The sequence below is a fragment of the Myxine glutinosa genome, chromosome 12, assembly GCF_964187855.1.
Source record: "Myxine glutinosa chromosome 12, kmMyxGlut1.1, whole genome shotgun sequence".
NCBI classification, from domain to species: Eukaryota; Metazoa; Chordata; class Myxini; order Myxiniformes; family Myxinidae; genus Myxine; species Myxine glutinosa.
This window is the reverse complement of record NC_136272.1, coordinates 98,687,628-98,705,739: the sequence shown is the minus strand read 5'-3', so window position 1 is coordinate 98,705,739 and position 18,112 is coordinate 98,687,628. Positions and strand designations below refer to the sequence as shown.

The following is an 18,112-nucleotide window of genomic DNA, read 5'->3' as shown; positions in this document are numbered from 1 at the left end:
GTTAGAAAACATAAACGTCATCCACACTGTCCGTGATGGACCTATAGCTCCATACTTAAATTGAGGTGAAAATATGCCTAAAATTCCCAAAAAATTTCACCTTAAATTATTCAGAATAAAATATTGAAAACGGCATGATTGTTATGTTTTTATGTGACCATAATATCACTTCTCCAGAAAATATAGCAATATCATGGGTATATTACACTGTTTTGACGACAACAAACTTGTAATGTGCGAGGTTGTAAAAAAACGGGGGGGTGCTTAACTTAATTCTTTGTGTATATATATATATATATATATATATATATATATATATATATATATATATATATATATATATATATATATACATATAAGTGATAAGATATATATAAGTGATAAGACAATGGGGTTGGGGGTTTTAAGGGGCTACCGCCACCTTTTTTATGATCATATAAATGATAGAACCAAGTATCAACCAAACCAAAGAGTGGAGAAGAAACCAACCTTGGTATATAAATGGAAAACATAACGAATGTGAAAAATATCAAATAGGTATAATTGAAAAGGCAACTGGTAAAAAAGTTCACAAAACAAATAAGAGAATTAATTTAAATACCGGTGAGTTGGGTGAAAAATATGGAAATATTTTTGAGTGGACGGAAAACTTTGATGGTTGTCAGGAAAATATATACTTTAATTTTAAAATGGTGTGTGGCACCGGAGGTGCTCAAACACGAACATTGAGGGAGGTTTATCATTTTATTTTAGCTCAGTTAAAATATCTTGAAACAGACCCAAACTCAAACATCTTCTTTAATATATTAGATGGTGAAGGGAGTGGTAAGAGAATTAAATTATTTCCTACGCATAAACAAATATTTGTAGGATCATTGTTTGAGTGGTCTAATGAACAACATTGATCGTAAGAGTAAAAGGTCCATAAGGCCAAGGGGGTAGGAATAGAGGTGTTAAGGGGAAATGAAGAAAAGTGAGGGGGAGATGAAAATTTACATGTAAGTGAATGGAGAGATGAGGGTGGTCCAGGAACAACATTTTTCCTCTACTACCCTCTCTATGGCAGCTATGTCCTTCCTCAGATGTGGTGATCAAAGTTGAACACAATATACTGGATGAGGCCTCAATAAATTCCTACCTCTTTTGATTTATAATTTATCCCCCTTACAAATACAACCTAAAACCCTGTTAGCTTTACCTATAGCTACCTGGCACTGTGCTGTCTACCTCCCCCCACCCCATATATATTTCCAGCCCCGATCCTTCTGTGTGACACGCTCTAAGACCGCCCCTTGTAGCACTTAATCTATATTTTCATTATTCTTTTGTGCTCTGCATTGTATTGGGATCAAAATATACAACACTAGAATATAAGACCCGTCGCTTCGCTGACGGAAATAGCAATCTTTGCTGCGATGGCTAATCTATGGGGGGGAAAAAAAGGATTTCTGGGAGATCCTGCTCTCAGTGCAGGGATAACCAACATTAGGGGAGAAATGTGCTTCCATGTACCCGTAAAAAAAAATAGAAATTTTTTTTTGGGGGGGGGGGGGGGGGGATCACAAACACTCCCGGGAGTTACCCGAAGCCGCCGTAGTTGGGTTTATTGAAATCCGTTCTCAAGTTATAACACAACAAACAGACAAAGACAGACATGGCTCCTTTTGTAATATGGATATGAATCATTTTGGTCAAAGTACTTACTCCATAGTGTAGAATAATGCAGAACGTCACTTTGCATTGCTTTCATTGTAAAACAAACTTGAAAAACTACCAATCAATTTGCAAAATTTTCCTATTAATAACTTCACAAGAACGCTAAGGTAGACTGCCAAAATCCCAGAGTTGGGTTGCAAAACAAATCCTTTGAGAAACTACTTTACCTTACTTATTACCCTCGCCAGAGGAGAGAGTATTGCATTTGAGTCCGTTTGTTACTTGCAAAATCGAAGATTTTTCAAGTATATTGGTCGGTTGCGTTTGTGGTTCTGTCTGTCTGTTCGTCTGTCTGTTTGTTTGTGACCGGCTTACAGATCACAATTCTAAACCGATCGTCACGAAACTTCACCAAGGTGTATAGGTCGTCCCAATTGAGAAGCCTATTGTTTTTGCTGTCAAAGGTCATCTCGGTCAAATTTCTAAAATCGCCATTTTAAATCCGATTGACTTGAAAATTGACTTGACATTTGTATATTGAGTCACTAAATTGGGAAATCAACTATTTTTGAGGTCAAAAGGTCAAAGGTCAAATTTTCAAAATCATCAATTTTGATCTGAAAAGCCATCAATTTTCAACCGATTGACTTGAAAATTGAACAGCATTTGCATATCGAGTCACTAAATTGGGAAACATACTATTTTTGAGGTCAAAAGGTCAAAGGTCAACTCAAGGACAAATTTTTAAAATCATCAATTTTGATCTGAAAAGCCATCAATTTTCATCCGATTGACTTGGAAATTGAACGGCATTTGCACATTGTGTCACTAAATAGGAAAACCAACTATTTTTGAGGTCACCGGTCAACTCAAGGTCAAACTTCTCAAATCATCATTTTTCATCTGAGAAAACGTCACTTTTCATCCTCTTGACCCGAGCTTTGATCAAGATCGTAAATTTTCATCTTCATGAAATGGACAATTTGCTGTGTCAATGGTATTTTTTTCTTGGGGGGGAGGGGGGGGGCAGATTTTGCAAGTATCGTGCTCCGCATGACGTCTTCTTGTATGTTTGTTACTTGGCCAAAAAAATATTTTTTTTTGCAAGTGTGTTGCTCACCGGTTTGTGTTTGTGTGTCCGCTCACTTATACTTGCCTACAGGACAAAATTTTAAACCGATCTTCACGAAACTTTACCAAATGGTAGAGTTCGTGGTCCGCCAAAATCCTATATATTTTAGGGGTCAAAAGGTCAACATAGGCCAAAAGTCAACCACTTTTTTCAAATTTCTAAAATCCACAATTTTCATCCGATTGACTTGAAATTTGAATAAAATATACATATCGGCAAACTGAATTCAACCACCAACTATTTTTGAGATCAGCATAGGCCAAAAGGTCAACATAGGCCAAAGGTCAACCACTTTTTTCAAATTTCTAAAATCCTCAATTTAAATCTGATTGACTTGAAATTTGAATAGGATTTTCATTTCAACAAACCGAATTCAACCACCAACTATTTTTGAGATCAGCATAGGCCAAAAGGTCAACATAGGCCAAAGGTGAACCACTTTTTTTTGAATTTCGAAAATCCTCAATTTTCATCCCATTCACTTGAAATTTGAATGGGATGTACATATCGGCTAACTGAATTCAACCAACAACTATTGAGATCAGCAAAGGCCAAAAGGTCAACATAGGTGAAAGGTCAACCAATTTTTGAATTTTCTAAAATCCACAATTTTCATCCGATTGACCTGAGATTTCAAAAGGATTGTCATATCAGCTAACTGAATTCATCCACCAACCATTTTTGAGATCAGCATAGGTCATAAGGTCAACATAGGCCAAAGGTCAACCACTTTTTTCAAATTTCTAAAATCCTCAATTTTCATCTGATTCACTTGAAATTTGAAAAGGATTTTCATTTCAGCTTAGTGAAACCAACCACCAACTATTTTTTAGGTCAGTGTAGGCCAAAAGGTCAACATAGGCCAAAGGTCAACCACTTTTTTTGAATTTCTAAAAGCCTCAATTTTCATCTGATTGACTTGAAATTTGAATTGGATTTTCATATCAGCTAACTGAATTCAGCCACCAATTAATTTGTGAGGTCAAAAGGATTCTCGATTGAGTGCTATTCTACTTTGTTCTGTTTTGCCAAGTGCCACTCTGAGTGATTTTTCATCTGTTTGTTTGTCTATTTGTCCGCACAGAATAAATATTATTTTCTCTGCAACCGTTGGTCTGATTGACAGGAAATTTTCACCATTGGTGCAACTCCACCTGTAGAATTTTTAAAGATAATTATGACGTCGTAGGTCACGTGGTTCGGCAGCCATCTTGGAAAATCGAAAAACTTTGCACCTCTATATCTCCGAAAGCGCTGAATCGAAAAAATTAAGACATGGCTCATTGTAAAGAACTCTCCATGGGGAATAAAATATGTTGATGATGTCATAGGTGCCTCCATTATGACATCACAATTCGACATGTACAAAACTTCATCCAATCAAGATGAAATTTCTTGAGCGCCATGTCGGCCGGCATAAACTGGTGGAGAAACAAAATGATGTCATCGGTCACGTGGTTCGGCCGCCATCTTGGAAAAACCGAAAAACTTTGCACCTCTATGTCTCCGAAAGCACTGAATAGAAAAAATTGAGACGGCTCATTGTAAAGAACTCTCCATGGGGAATAAAATATGTTAATGATGATGTCATAGGTCCCTCCATTATGACGTCATGATTCGACAAGTACAAAACTTCATCCGATCAAGATGAAATTTGAGCATAATCTAGGAATAAATTAGTTTAGAAAAAAAATGATGTCATCGGTCACGTGGTTCGGCCGCCATATTTGTTTTAACACAAAAGCCTTAAAAACAAATGAAAATACATCCTGGCGAGGGTTTGCAATCTCCGATTGCTTTTTCTTGTTTTATATTTTTAATATTTGCTAACCCTCCTTATCTATTTGCTAACCCTCCCCTCTAATCTAACCTCCCATCCCCCATCTCTACCTGTGTGGACCTCAAACATCCGAGGTCTCCGCTCCAACCTGACAGATCTTTCCTCTCAATCCAAGCTGCTGCTGATGGACCAGACATCATCTGTTTTACAGAATCCTCAGCTCCCGCAAGGAGGTCCCGGCTCCTTAGTGTCTCTCCCCGGTTACCGTCTCCTCGGATTTGATAAGCCTGAACCTTGCCCCAGTGGCGTAGTTGCTCTTTTCGTCAATAACTCAATTTCTCACTGCCCTTGTACTAATCTTACACCTCCCATCTCTCAGGAGTCCCTCTGGCTGCAACTTCCACTCTACTCCCACCTCTTGGTCTTTTTGTTATTATAAAGCTGGTACTCATTTTGCCTACCTTGGAAGAATGTTATTTAACGGCACGACAGGGGCTGAACTCAAGACCCTAAGATCGTTAAGCCAACACCACACTTATTTTCCTGTATTAAGAACATAATACAAAGTTTATTTTATTGAGTTAATGTCGTGAAACTTACCTTTAATAACAATGATGATAAACTTGACCCAATAATGCGATGGCAATAATGATGATGATAGTGACAATAAAGACAAGTTGATGGAGATGATGATAATTATGATGTAGGGGGTTTGATGGGGTTATTGTGTTAACAGTCCATGCTAATTAGGTGAATAAATGTGGAATATAGGTCACCAACCCACAATTATTTGTGTTTGACCGCAATCCGGAAGCATCGCCTCAATAAATTCATCACGATAGATCAAGCCCAAGAAGAGGAAACGCAAGCATGGCAAGGCCCCCTCCCTGTACTGTACTTACATTTTAATAAAACAACAATTTTAAAGATCGTTCAAAAAAATTCCGGAAGTTTAGCGCAAATGAAGCAGTCTGAAACACCAACCACCCTTATACATTGTAATAAGACGACATTGAGTCACAATTTAGGAGATGGAGGCTTTATTGATCGGTACAATGCCATATTGCTAGCTTCTTCTTCCCCCAATGCACAACTCACCCTCATGCTATATATCGATATATGGTGTGGTTATTGGAAGTATTATGAGGCGATTTGTGTTCTACAGTCTTCAGGTATATAATTCATCATAATTCAATTTAATAATGAAGGTTTACAGAGGTTATAAATAAATAAATTCCAGGTTTTACCACCATTTCCCCCAGTTTCTATTGCATCACCCTATCCAACATGTTACATTAGTTATTTGTGCATTTGTTTGTGTCATTTATAAAGTCCTTAAAAACAGCAAGTTTCCTGTTTGGAATGATGTTCTATTTTGTTTGAATGCCAGGAAGGCAGACAGGAAGGAAATTATCTCACTTCTCTATGCGCATGTGCGACCAGGACGAATTCAGAACCAAGGTACGGTAAAACGACAAACTTATCTTTCTATTCATGTTAAAAATATAACATTCGATTTAAATATGTTGTTCCTCGATCATAAACTCATAAGATGGACATGACCCAATTGCTTACCCCCACTTTTCGCTTCGCGTGCGCGGGGTAATAAAATAAACAAACCACTTGATTTCCCCTTCAATATCTTTGCTCATGTTACATCATCCTTCTACCTGGAGGGCAAAATGAGAGAGAATCCTGATCTATAACTGGCATGTTACAACACTTATGGAAAAGGAACAACGATGTCATTCACTCACGTGTCCATTTATTTGATACAAATTGTAGATCATTCGGAGGGCTGGCAGGATTGCCCAGAGGTATGCACACTCCCCTATGAGCTGTCTAGCCTGGGTTAGAATCCCGACCCAGCTTCAAACTGTCATCCCAGTGTTTCACAGGCCGGGTGATTCATCAACGTGTCCCTCAGATGGACGTTAAATTGGGTATCCTGTCTATCGGCATTAATTGGTGATGTTTAAAATCCCATGGATAACCAACCCTTACCAAGAAACTGCTTTGGCAGCACAAACGCTCTGTGAAGAGTATGGTACACCAGAATCAGAGACATCGTTCAGGTAATCCGTGGAGTATCAGCTCCGGAGAGGTCAGTTTCCATCGAGATAGTGAAGAGAGCACTTTTGGGAAGGGGCCATCCACGCGATCATTTCAATACTTGGATAATTCAAAACCGTCCACACATGAAAATTCACTATTCTCCAACAAAGAAAGAGAAGGTTGATGTCGAAGTATGTACAGTTTAATTACAAGTGCAAAATAATAACACAAACAACAAATCCTTTACATGCACATCAGCAAAGAATTTAAGCATGTGCAGAAAGTATAATCCAGCACCATTCAATGAAACGGGTTAATCTTCACATTCAGCACTATCAATGCTCGCTCGATCGTGACATACTCAAAACATCCTCAATAGTGAAGCGTCTGTCTGCAAGTTTCATCATCTACAAGCCTCAAGGGCTTGGAACATCTAAAGCAGTGGGTCCAAAAAGAAAATCCTTATATTTCAAGAACATTTGAGGTTCGTCACACAAAAAGTGTATTTTCTGTTTTCAGAAAGAAGAAGCATAAAGTAAACCCTGCGTGCATAACCTAAAATAATAAAACAAATCACTGAAAAAAACCAATGCAGGTTAAAACTACAAAACAAATTCTGAAGATAAAATAACTTTACCTTCAAGATGTGAAAACATAACCCATTATAAAGTGATCGAGAAGGGTGAGGGTAGGGCGGGGGCCAATAAGCAAATGTGATGTCACGATAAGCTATTCCATTAGAGCTATAAGTGAAATGCAGCAAATATGGTTAACTAATAGCTTTGGTGACAATCCTGTTTAAATAGAGAAGGCGTTAAATGGGCTTTTTGAAGGTCAATAAGTTTATATCATAACCATGCGTATTCAACACCGACGGGCATGTGCCGCAAAGGCCGGGTCAATGCACGTCGATCCATGGAGCTTTTCCGGGAAGTACGGTTGTATTGTTCAAAAATAAAAATGTCAGGTAAAGATGTTCACGGGTTTTGCACACAGTACCTGGCAGATCCAAAGTAACACAGATAAAACAAAGCAAGAAAATAATAAAAGAAAAATGTTTAAATGTAGTAATATGGAACCCTTGCTTTAAAGCAATTTTAAAACGATGCTCTTCACCTGACTCTCAACACTTATCGAGCAGCAAATCACTCAAAATAAACTTGCTTGATTATAAAAAAACAAAACAAAAAAACCCCACAGATTCACCCAAAGACAAACAAAACAACCATGGAAATACAATGGCACAACTCACTCTCACACACTCTCTCTCTCTTCTCCCTCCCTCTCTCTCTCTCACCCTTTCCCCCTCTCTCTGCTCACTCCCGATTCCAGAAAAGAAAAAGAATGGTTTTGATATAAGAACCACTTTACCAATAAATGTTGGACTTGGTAAAAACAACACTGCGTCACAGTGCGAGAATGATAGCAACTCGCTAAGAATGATAGCAACTCGCTAACCAGCGAAGGCCTTTCCCAAAGCGATGCTAGCAGTCCTTCCAACTCTGTTCAACAATTGCGGACACCTTCTTCTCGTATTCGCGTTTGTTTTCCTGGTACAGCTGTGCAGCTTGGCTGTTCGCAGGGCTGTTAGGATTTGGCTCGTCAAGCAGGGACTGGTTCAGATTCAGAGAAAAGAAGAAGCAGCAGCAATAAATCACTGTTAATTATAATAATATAAATCGTCTGCCATTATTATAACTGATATAGTAAAATCAAAAGAATGAGTCAACGGCAGAGACAACATCCTCTTGGGAATGCAGCGCACAAGTCCGTTGACAGCTCAAGACATGACCGGATAAAAGAAAATGAAACAAATACAAGAATGGCAATTTTCAAACGTTTCATCGTCTCACCTGAATTGATGTGAGAATAGATGATACATCATATGTCGGACTCCAACGATTTTGCAAGATATCCAGACATATGCTGCCATCCGCATACACTGCCAAAAAATAAAACAATTCCAAGAACATATCCAACAATTTCTGAAAACCAACCATGATCTGAGATTTGCAGTGAACAGGTCTCAAAAAGGGGAAGAGGGAAGTGTGTTGGGAGGGTGGGGAAGAAGGGGGTAGACAAAGAAAAAAAAAAAAAGAAAAAAAAAAAGAGGTTGAGGGTTGAGACAAGGTAAGGGTAGGGGAAGGAGGCTCCTGGCTGTGGGGTCTGGTGACAAAAATGTGCTACTTTTGGGTACACAATATGTCGATTGCCGCTTGGGTAAAATAAATAAATCCACGGTTTTGAAACATCGGTTTGTATTTGGACCAATACCTCTGAAAATTCCCACCTATATAAGCAAACCTGATGACCGAACATGTACTCCAAAGACTCCCAAAGCTGGCAGGATTTCAAAAGCTATGAGTTATGGATCATTATGTTATGGATCCTTGGCACACCTGAGCTCCTCACCACATACAAGGCTTTCATCCGCAGCTCAATGGAATACTGTTCCCCCCTCTGGGCCGGTGCTCCTGCCTCACACCTAGCTCGGCTTCACGCTGTTGAAGCCAAAGCGTTCAGAATCATTGGAAACTCCTGCGATGAAGCTAACTCCGAGGGACTCTCACTCACTCACCGCAGGGAGGTTCGTTGGTGGTCTTTCCGTCTTCTACCGACTCCTCTCCGGCCTTGCTCCCCCAGCTCTCTCTGTGCTCTGTCCCCCAAATACACTACTCACAATAAGTTAGGGATATTGGCAGGTTCTTCGGTGTGGTTGATTTTGTGTATTAATTATGTTGAAAAAAGTTGTTGGTCCTAATTCTATGGTTATTAATGAGTGTGAAAAAACACAGCATTCTTGATTTCAATACCCTAACCCTAACCCCTATAAAATATAAAAAACTCACTCCCACAATATCCCTAACTTATTGTGAGTAGTGTATGCCTCCAGGTCACACAAGATCTGCCAGCAACCCTCTTATGGTTAAACTGCCAAAATCTAGGCTCTCTGCTCACCTTCACTCTTTCATTCCCCTTTTCTCCCGCCTCTGGAACAAACTCCCCCACTCCCTTCAAACCCACTCCTCCCTCCAGGTCTTTAAAACAGCTGTTCACCACCATCTCTTATCTTCCCCCATCCAAAACCTTGATCTTTTCTACCCCCGCTAATTCACCCCAGATACACTTTTTTTGAAATTCCAACTTCTTTCCTGGATGTCCTTGCAGTATCCATATGTTTTATACCTCTCCCACCTCCCCCCCAAGCCCTCTCCCACAGTTCTTTTGATGTCCCTGCTCTCAAATGTTGTGTTTGTGACCTCCACCCTCTCTCCCCATCTTGTCTGCCACTCCCCTTATTTTGTGTTTGATGTGTCGGTTTGACTTTTTGTGTGATTAATGTTAGCTCTTTCACGAGCCTCGATCTTGTATACAAAATAAAAAAAATAAAAAAAGGGTCAGGAAATCATTTCGCAGATTGATATAATTTCCTCACCGTTGGGATGAAACATCTTCGACACAAATCTGACTGTAGGAGGCTTGTTTGGATATTCTTCAGTAAATTCTATCGTCAATTTAAAAGTACCTGAAAAAAAAAATTGTGTTACCGACACGGAGGGAAAAAAACAGTTCGATTAATGAAAGACGCGGAGAAAACGACGGTATACGATAACATGAATTGATAAACATGGTAAAGCTCACAAACACGGATGGATAACAAAGATTGGATGAACTTAAGACACCATACGAAGAATGTAAAGGAAACTCTCGACTGAAAAGGACCGATAGTTCATAGCAGTCAGCCTCTGGACAGAGAAGACCAATGCCTGACTCACCAAAACCGATCAAAAATGAAATTTATAACTATTGTCCATATACAAGCGCAAGTCACTGCAAGTCCCATTAAATAAATACCTGGTAAATAAACTGGGAATACAGAGGTATCTCAGAACTGCAACTAAATTGGATTAGAGAAGAAAGCTTGGATGGGAACTGCATCACCCAGTGAAGAAAACCGAATGAGAGCTGAGCCACAAATCTTAAAGGGAATCAAAACTAGAGCGAAGTCGATGGCAAGCAATCGCAAATCCCCACGCTTCCCACCTTAAAGGTCCACAGAATCAGAAATTCTTGTTTGGTTAAATGAATAAATATGGCTTCACTTGCCACTGAACCATTGTTTTTTTTCTTGAATAACCAATTTGAAACCAAGATTTTAGTGTTTTTTGGGGTCTTCGTGCACTCGATTGACCCTGCCCCCAAAAACGCCGATGGAATTACATCCATTATCACGTGACCCGCCTTATCTTCTTCAGAACATTGTTGTCCAACTTCTTCAGAACAATTAACATGTTGTTCATCTGACATCACTCACTCACTCACGACGTGTACACTGTGGGAATAGTCCCATTCAATATGGTAATAAGCTGAGCCGCTGGTGTCAACAATTGCATACCCTTTTGCTTTTAAATGAGTGCATTTCTCATTACAACAATAATTACCAGGAAGTGTTACATCAAAATACCACTAAACTTCACATTTACCACGTTCTTGCTCTGAGATTTACCACTTACCAGTTGTTATTGCCGAGTCTTTCTTCGATATCGTCCCAATTATTGTGAGCACTAGGTATTTCATGTATGAAGCCATCCACACTTTCCACCTCGGGTTCATACAGTGCATTCAGAAAGTATTCAGACCCCTTCACTTTTTTCACATTTTGTTTTGTTGAAGCCTTATGCTGAAATCGTTTAAATTCATTTTTTCCCTCGTCAATCTACACTCAATACCCCATAATGACAAAGAGAAAACAGGATTTTAGAAAGTTTTGCAAATTTATTAAAAAGAAAAAACTGAAATATCACATTGACATAAGTATTCAGACCCTTTGCTATGACACTTGAAATTTAGCTCAGGTGCCTCCCATTTCTCTTGATAATCTTTGAGATATTTATACACCTTGATACCTGTGGTAAATTCAATTGATTGGACATGATTTGGAAAGGCACACACCTGTCTACAAAAGGTCTCACAGCTGACAATGCATATCAAGAGCAAAAACCAAGCCATGAGGTCAAAGGAACTGCCTGCAGAGCTCAGAGACAGGATTGTGTCGAGGCACAGATCTGGGGAAGCCTGCAAAAAAAATCTCTGCTGCATTGAAGGTTCCCAAGAGCACAGTGGCCTCCATAATTCTTAAATGGAAGAAGTTTGGAACAATCAGGACTCTTCCTCGAGCTGGCCGCCCGGCCAAACTGAGCAATCGGGGAAGAAGGGCCTTGGTAAGAGGTGACCAAGAACCCGATGGTCACTCTGGCTGAGCTCCAGAGATCCTGTGTGGAGATGGGAGAAACTTCCAGAAGGACAACCATCACTGCAACACTCCACTGATCTGGGCTTTATGGCAGAGTGGCCAGACGGAAGCCTCTCCTCAGTGAAACACACATGAAAGCCCACAGAATCTTGTTTCTCACAGTCTGAGAGTCCTTTAGGTGCTTTTTTGCAAACTCCAAGCGAGCTTCAATGTGTCTTTCACGGAGGAGAGGCTGATATTTCAGTTTTTTCTATTTAATAAATTTTCAAAACTTTCTAAAATCCTGTTTTCTCTTTGTCATTATGGGGTATTGAGTGGAGATTGATGAGGGAAAAAATGAATTTAAACGATTTCAGCATAAGGCTGCAACATAACAAAATGTGAAAAGAGTGAAGGGGTCTGAATACTTTCTGAATGCACTGTACATGTACAGTCTGACTCCACCTTCTACATCATGATTTTGACTGTCGTTGTAATCTGAAGATTCTTGATCAGAAAATTATTTGTCAAATTCACTTTCTGACAAGTCTCAAGCGAGTTGTGCGGCCATTATTCTTTGCGTGCTGAGACAATCGTACTGGTGATGACATCACACAGGGCACAATGACCATGGAGGTTTTCTGGAATGTCTAGGGATGGAACCAGCCAGGTGGGCATTTTTAACTTCAACACCTCAAAATATTATTGAAATGAAAAACCATGTTCAGTTCTTTGTTTATTACGCACAAATCAATAGCATCACATCAATTTTAAAACAATTATTATTCTGTGGACCTTTAAGAAAAGTTGAAAGATGTCAAAAAAGTTCCACCAGCTATGATCCAATATCAAATTTCAAGTTAAAAAAAATATTCTGTTTTGACCCCTGTGACTCTAAGTCCACACCACCAGGGGCATGAACCCGAGGTTATATCCAATTATTTTGCCCTCCACCCTCACCCCCCAGATATCTGTAGGACGCATGTGGTCCACCAGCCACCCTTCCTAGTGAAACTGCATAAATCCAGAACCGCTGCTCACCTCTACTCATTTATTCCTATTTTTTCTCACCTGTGGAACCAGCTTCCACACTCTCTTCAATCCCATTCTTCCCTCCAGATCTTCAAGACAGTTGTTCATGACCATCTCAAGCCACCCCCATCCCAAGCCATGATCTTTTCTACACCCGTTAAACCACTCCCCACCCCTCCCAAAATTGTGCTTACGTACCCATCTTGTCCACCCCTTGTGTTCTCCCCTAACACTCATCGTTACCTGCATCCCTTGTTTGTTCATCTCTGTTGACTTTCTCCCTCTGCCCTGCTGTTGACGTTCCTTTCTCCTGTTGTTCCCTTTGTTATGTTGTCTGATCTGTTGTGTCCTAGCTCTTCCATGAGCCTTGACCACATATTTTAAAATAATCGTTGCATATGTCATGTGTCCCCCAAAGTTGATTGCATATACCTGGCCAATTTTTTATTTAAAATATGTTTAAAATGTGCCCATAATTGCATTTTTTGGCATTTGACCCTTTCACCAAAGCTCAAGGGGCTACGCCAAAAATGATACTGCTCTCACACCTCTTTGCCATGTGGTGATCATAACTACCAAGTTTAGTGAATGTCTACACGACTGTTTAGGATATAGCGTGATGGACAGACAGTGGATTACAATATCCATGGGGATAATATAAAAAAAAGAAGAAAAAAAAGAGCAATCAGAGATTACAAATCCTCACCTGGACTTGTTTCCTGAGGTGTTTGTGTCCTGGTGTTTGTGTGTGGTGTGCAGACGATGCCTTGACGACACAGGTTTACATTCATACAACAACAACAACAACAACAACAACAACAACAACATGCATTTTAAAGGCCATTTTCCCTACTAGAGCGGGGGTTAGCCACAGGTTAGCCACAGGTTAGCTACAGGTTTACATTCATACAGTGGACAAAAATATATTTTCAGTTTTATTGCAAAGATTCACGTTCCAGCTGTATGTATTTTATAGACGTACGCACGTATTTTATAGGTACACGTAGTTTACTGATGTGGACGTATTTTTATAGATGCACTCGCGTTCTTTATAGACATACTCGCATTTTAATTGTGCATACATTATAGAGGTTGGAAAAAAAAGATACAATGTAATACTGGCTACCTACCACCAGGTGATGTTTGTGGGCTACGTCTATTTGCATGCATAGACAGATAGACAAACAGACCAAAAGCAATACTCTCCCCTCTGGCGAGAGTAACGACAACAACAATAACAACACAACAATACCAATAAAAGTAAAGTTTGAAAGGTCTTACTCGGACAACACATCTCAGTAAATCTTTAGCAATACTGTACTTACCATCCTCAAAAGGCGTTCCCTCCGGTCTGTAACGACAGCAAATATCACAGCGCAAATAAAACAAAGCTTGCACACGAAACCTCATACATTTTGGGCAAACAAAGATGCACTCCAAATGGCGTGTCAATGTGCTCATGTGGACCCCCAGAGAGATGGTGGTTCAACGAACCAGTCCACATGTCCCTAGAAGACACTCTGCATTATTTCACTTTCACTTCAGATTGACATCAAGTTCAATGAACGCGAGTTAGTCTCATCGATGTTATGATCACGGGGCTGGTTTACATTCCGAATGAAACAGTAACATGTACAAGTTACTTAAATAGTTATATATCAACGGAATCGAGTTCAATTGGCCGGTAGTATGACATGTGGATCAACATTATCCTATAGGATTATGAAAAGAAGAAGAATAAAATTAAAAACTTCGCACCCGATGTCTCGGTTCGGAAACCCACCATCTGTTCACCGTTTCTAAATAATTATCGTCGACGCGATTTTACTGACATTGCAATGTTGGATAAGTTCATACCCTCTGTCACCTTACTCTTTCATGAGCCTCGATCTTGTAAGAAAAAAAAAAGGGGTGTGGGGTGGGGATGGAGATAAGAGATAGAACAACAACAACAACAACAACAACAACAACAACAGGCACTTTAAGGCCATTTTCCCTGCTAGAGCGGGGGTTAGCCTTGCGGTCCCCATGAAAATCTCTCCATTTTGCCCTATTTTCTGCATCTCTCCTTGTTAACCCCCTTGCCCGCATTTCTTCTTCCACCATCTTTAGCCAAGTCTCTCAGTCTTCCCCGTCCTCTACTTCCTTCTACATTAATTTCCTTCTACATTCTACTTCTTCTACATTCTACTTCTACTTCTACTTCTACTTCTTCCACATTCTACTTCTACATTCAGATAAGACATAGAAAGAAGAACATTATCAGATCAGATCGCGAAGAACCATGCTCTCTCTATACAGAGCCTGGGTGATGCCGACACTGTTTCTATGGTTGGAGTTACAATCCCGGATGGGTCACCACTCCGACATAGGAAGTCAGGGCAGGACTATGTAATTTGTTCAGGGTGCTGGCGATAGCTCGCCTCCTCTTCGCGAAAGAAACCCTGGGATATTTAACATCCACCAAGGAAAGCCAGGAGACGGGACGTCCGCTTAATGTCCATCCGAGTCCCATATTTGCATGCATAGTAAAGATGGTCCCTAATACAATGAGGGCTACCCAAAGCCAAACAGATCAAACATACATCATGTAGACTCGAGAAAAAACCACCTTTAGAGGCCATTTTTCCCCGCAAGCGGGGGTTGGCCTTTTTCGGGAACCGTGGTTGTTGTTGTTTTTCGGTCCCCTTTTTGAAGCAATGTTTTACGGCCGGATGCCCTTCCTGACGCCAACCCTTTTTGCCGCCTTTAACGACAAACAGGGAATTACCAGTGAACTGGTCCTCAATTAGCCGACCTCGGAAGGATGACAGGCTGAGTCAACCCCCCTGGCGTTAATTCAGCGATCGACCGGGATTCGAACCCAGGATCCTAGGATCCTAAGCTGGCACCCTAGCCGCTAGCCCAACACCAGGGTTCTCCCATCATGCATACAGCATACAGCATCATGTAGACTCGAGAGTTAAACCAAATAAGAAGAGTTCCCAAACAAATGGAAATAAAATACACCTTGAAAACGATCTACGATTACTTTTGATCCCCATTCCCCACATATGGTAAAATACCACGTGATTGACATTTTAACCACATGTAAGGTAAGTCACATTTAAACCAGAAACATCCAAATGTTTCAATATAATTATATATAAATGTCTTTTTTGGATACAAAGTCGAGGCTCATGTAAGAGCTAAACTTGAAACCATGTAATCATATGAAGGAGATATAAATATTTGATAAATGAGGTTCTGCAGGAACTTTAACCACACAATAACAAAAACAACCACCAGCAAAATGACACAATTATATCAAAAAGTCCCTGAATCATGTTCATTAAACCATGCCACATTGAGTTCGGTATCCCTTACCCTAACGGGTCTGCTACCCAATGCCACACAGGGATTGTTACCCCCATACCCCCACCAGGTTAGTTACTCCACACAGCACCGGGTTTGCTACCCCATACCCCATACCCCCCCCCCCCCAGCGGGTATGTTACCCCATATCCCCCCCACGCCCCCCAGCGCGTTTGTTACCACAACCCCCCCCACGCCCCCCAGCGGGTTTGTTACCACAACCCCCCCCCCCCCCACACACACACACACACACATACGAGTACGTTACCCTGTACCCCACCGGGTTCGTTACCCTATACCCCCCCCCCCCCCACCGGGTTCGTTATCCCATACCCCACTGGGTTCGTTATCCCATACCCCACCGGGTTCGTTATCCCATACCCCACCGGGTTCGTTATCCCATACCCCACCGGGTTCGTTATTCCATACCCCACCGGGTTCGTAATCCCATACCCCACCGGGTTCGTTATCCCATACCCCACCGGGTTCGTTATCCCATACCCCACCGGGTTCGTTATCCCATACCCCACCGGGTTCGTTATCCCATACCCCACCGGGTTCTTTAACCCCATACCCCACAAGGTTCGTTTTCCCATACAGCACCAGGTTCGTTATCCTATACCCCACCGAGTTCGTTATCCTATACCCCACCGGGTTCGTTACCTCATACCCCACAAGGTTCGTTACCCCATACCCCACCGGGTTCGTTACCCCATACCCCACCGGGTTCGTTACCCCATACCCCACCGGGTTCGTTACCCCATACCCCACCGGGTTCGTTACCTCATACCCCACAAGGTTCGTTATCTCATACCCCCACCGGGTTCGTTACCCCATACCCCACCGGGTTCGTTACCCCATCACACAAGCATTTACGTGGCGATAAACAAGTCATGAATATAAAAATAACAGTAAGTATGTACCCGAAAATGACGGCATTCCACACCATGATATTATTCTCTGTCGGCGCTCCACTCACTCCCGCCGGCGGATCCTCCTGGAGACTGAAGGACAAAATGCGAGCAAATGAGACAAGTTTGTGGGTTCGAAATCGCGAAGAAAAGCCGATCGGCGCGGCCGTGTTTACACGCCAACAGGCGCCATGTTCCAGGCCCAACGCCTCCTCACCGCTTAAAGTCTCTCATCAAGCGCCGGCGTGCGGGCGTCGACATCCTACTCGGTCACTGCTTATTCCTCTCTTTTTATTTACCGTCGCCGTTGTTAAAGGGGGTCGGAAAATCGTCTTGTTGTGTTTTAACGCTGGGAGAAAATGCGAGCCTGCAATCAGACTCCAAGGCCTCTGCGGAGGCGACGCGACCACCGACGTGACGTCACTAGTCCGCGACTGGCCGTGACGTAGGTGTCAATACCACCGTCGGCCGTCGTTCATTGGCTGGTTTCGACTTTTAAAAATGGCACCTGCAGATCGCTTCATATTGATGCATGACACGCATTTTCAGCCTTGAAACGCATTCGTTCATCCCAAAAAGATACAGATCTGAAAATGACGGCAACCTCAGTGTGGATCATTTCCTTCAAAACTCTTCACTTTCGAATAGTGCGATGGGCTATTTAACCTCCGCACCGCAATTACTGCGTATTATATAGGACGACTGAAAAACGTTCTCAAAGACGAACAAGGGCCATCTATTTATTGCGTAAGCATACATGGCGGTGTACCCGCCTCACCCAACGATGTGTCATACTGAGTAAATCATATTATAATGCAGCAAACGCATATGGTTATGTATATATGTATACAAACGCATATGTATATTTGTGACCAAAACGTCTTCTTCTTCATTTATGCATAACATCAAAGGTGATGAGACGATGAAGCCGTGTGACTATATATCTATTAATTACGTAC

The 18,112-nt window shown here is 41.2% G+C and overlaps 1 protein-coding gene across 1 annotated transcript; it reads right to left on the bottom strand.

The window, feature by feature from the left end:
* Window positions 1-6,809: 6,809 nt before the first annotated feature.
* Window positions 6,810-17,626, bottom strand: LOC137437673 (ubiquitin-conjugating enzyme E2 A). Its single transcript, XM_078766127.1, has 6 exons — window positions 17,371-17,626; window positions 17,166-17,246; window positions 14,214-14,239; window positions 10,060-10,149; window positions 8,477-8,565; window positions 6,810-8,236 (listed from the first exon to the last, which is right to left on the bottom strand). Exons 1-6 carry the CDS (start codon window positions 17,412-17,414, stop codon window positions 8,108-8,110), a joined length of 459 nt encoding a protein of 152 aa, XP_078622253.1. The 5' UTR covers window positions 17,415-17,626; the 3' UTR covers window positions 6,810-8,107.
* Window positions 17,627-18,112: the final 486 nt, after the last annotated feature.

What these genes read in the sequence shown, in the direction of transcription:
- LOC137437673 (XM_078766127.1), bottom strand. Translation starts at nt 17,414, where the DNA reads ATGTCGACGCCCGCACGCCGGCGCTTGATGAGAGACTTTAAGCG. An exon ending in TTGATGAGAGACTTTAAGCG is followed by an intron (nt 17,247 to 17,370) that starts GTGAGGAGGCGT and finishes TTTGTCCTTCAG; the next exon opens with TCTCCAGGAGGATCCGCCGG. An exon ending in CTATTCTCACATCAATTCAG is followed by an intron (nt 8,237 to 8,476) that starts GTGAGACGATGA and finishes AATCTGAACCAG; the next exon opens with TCCCTGCTTGACGAGCCAAA.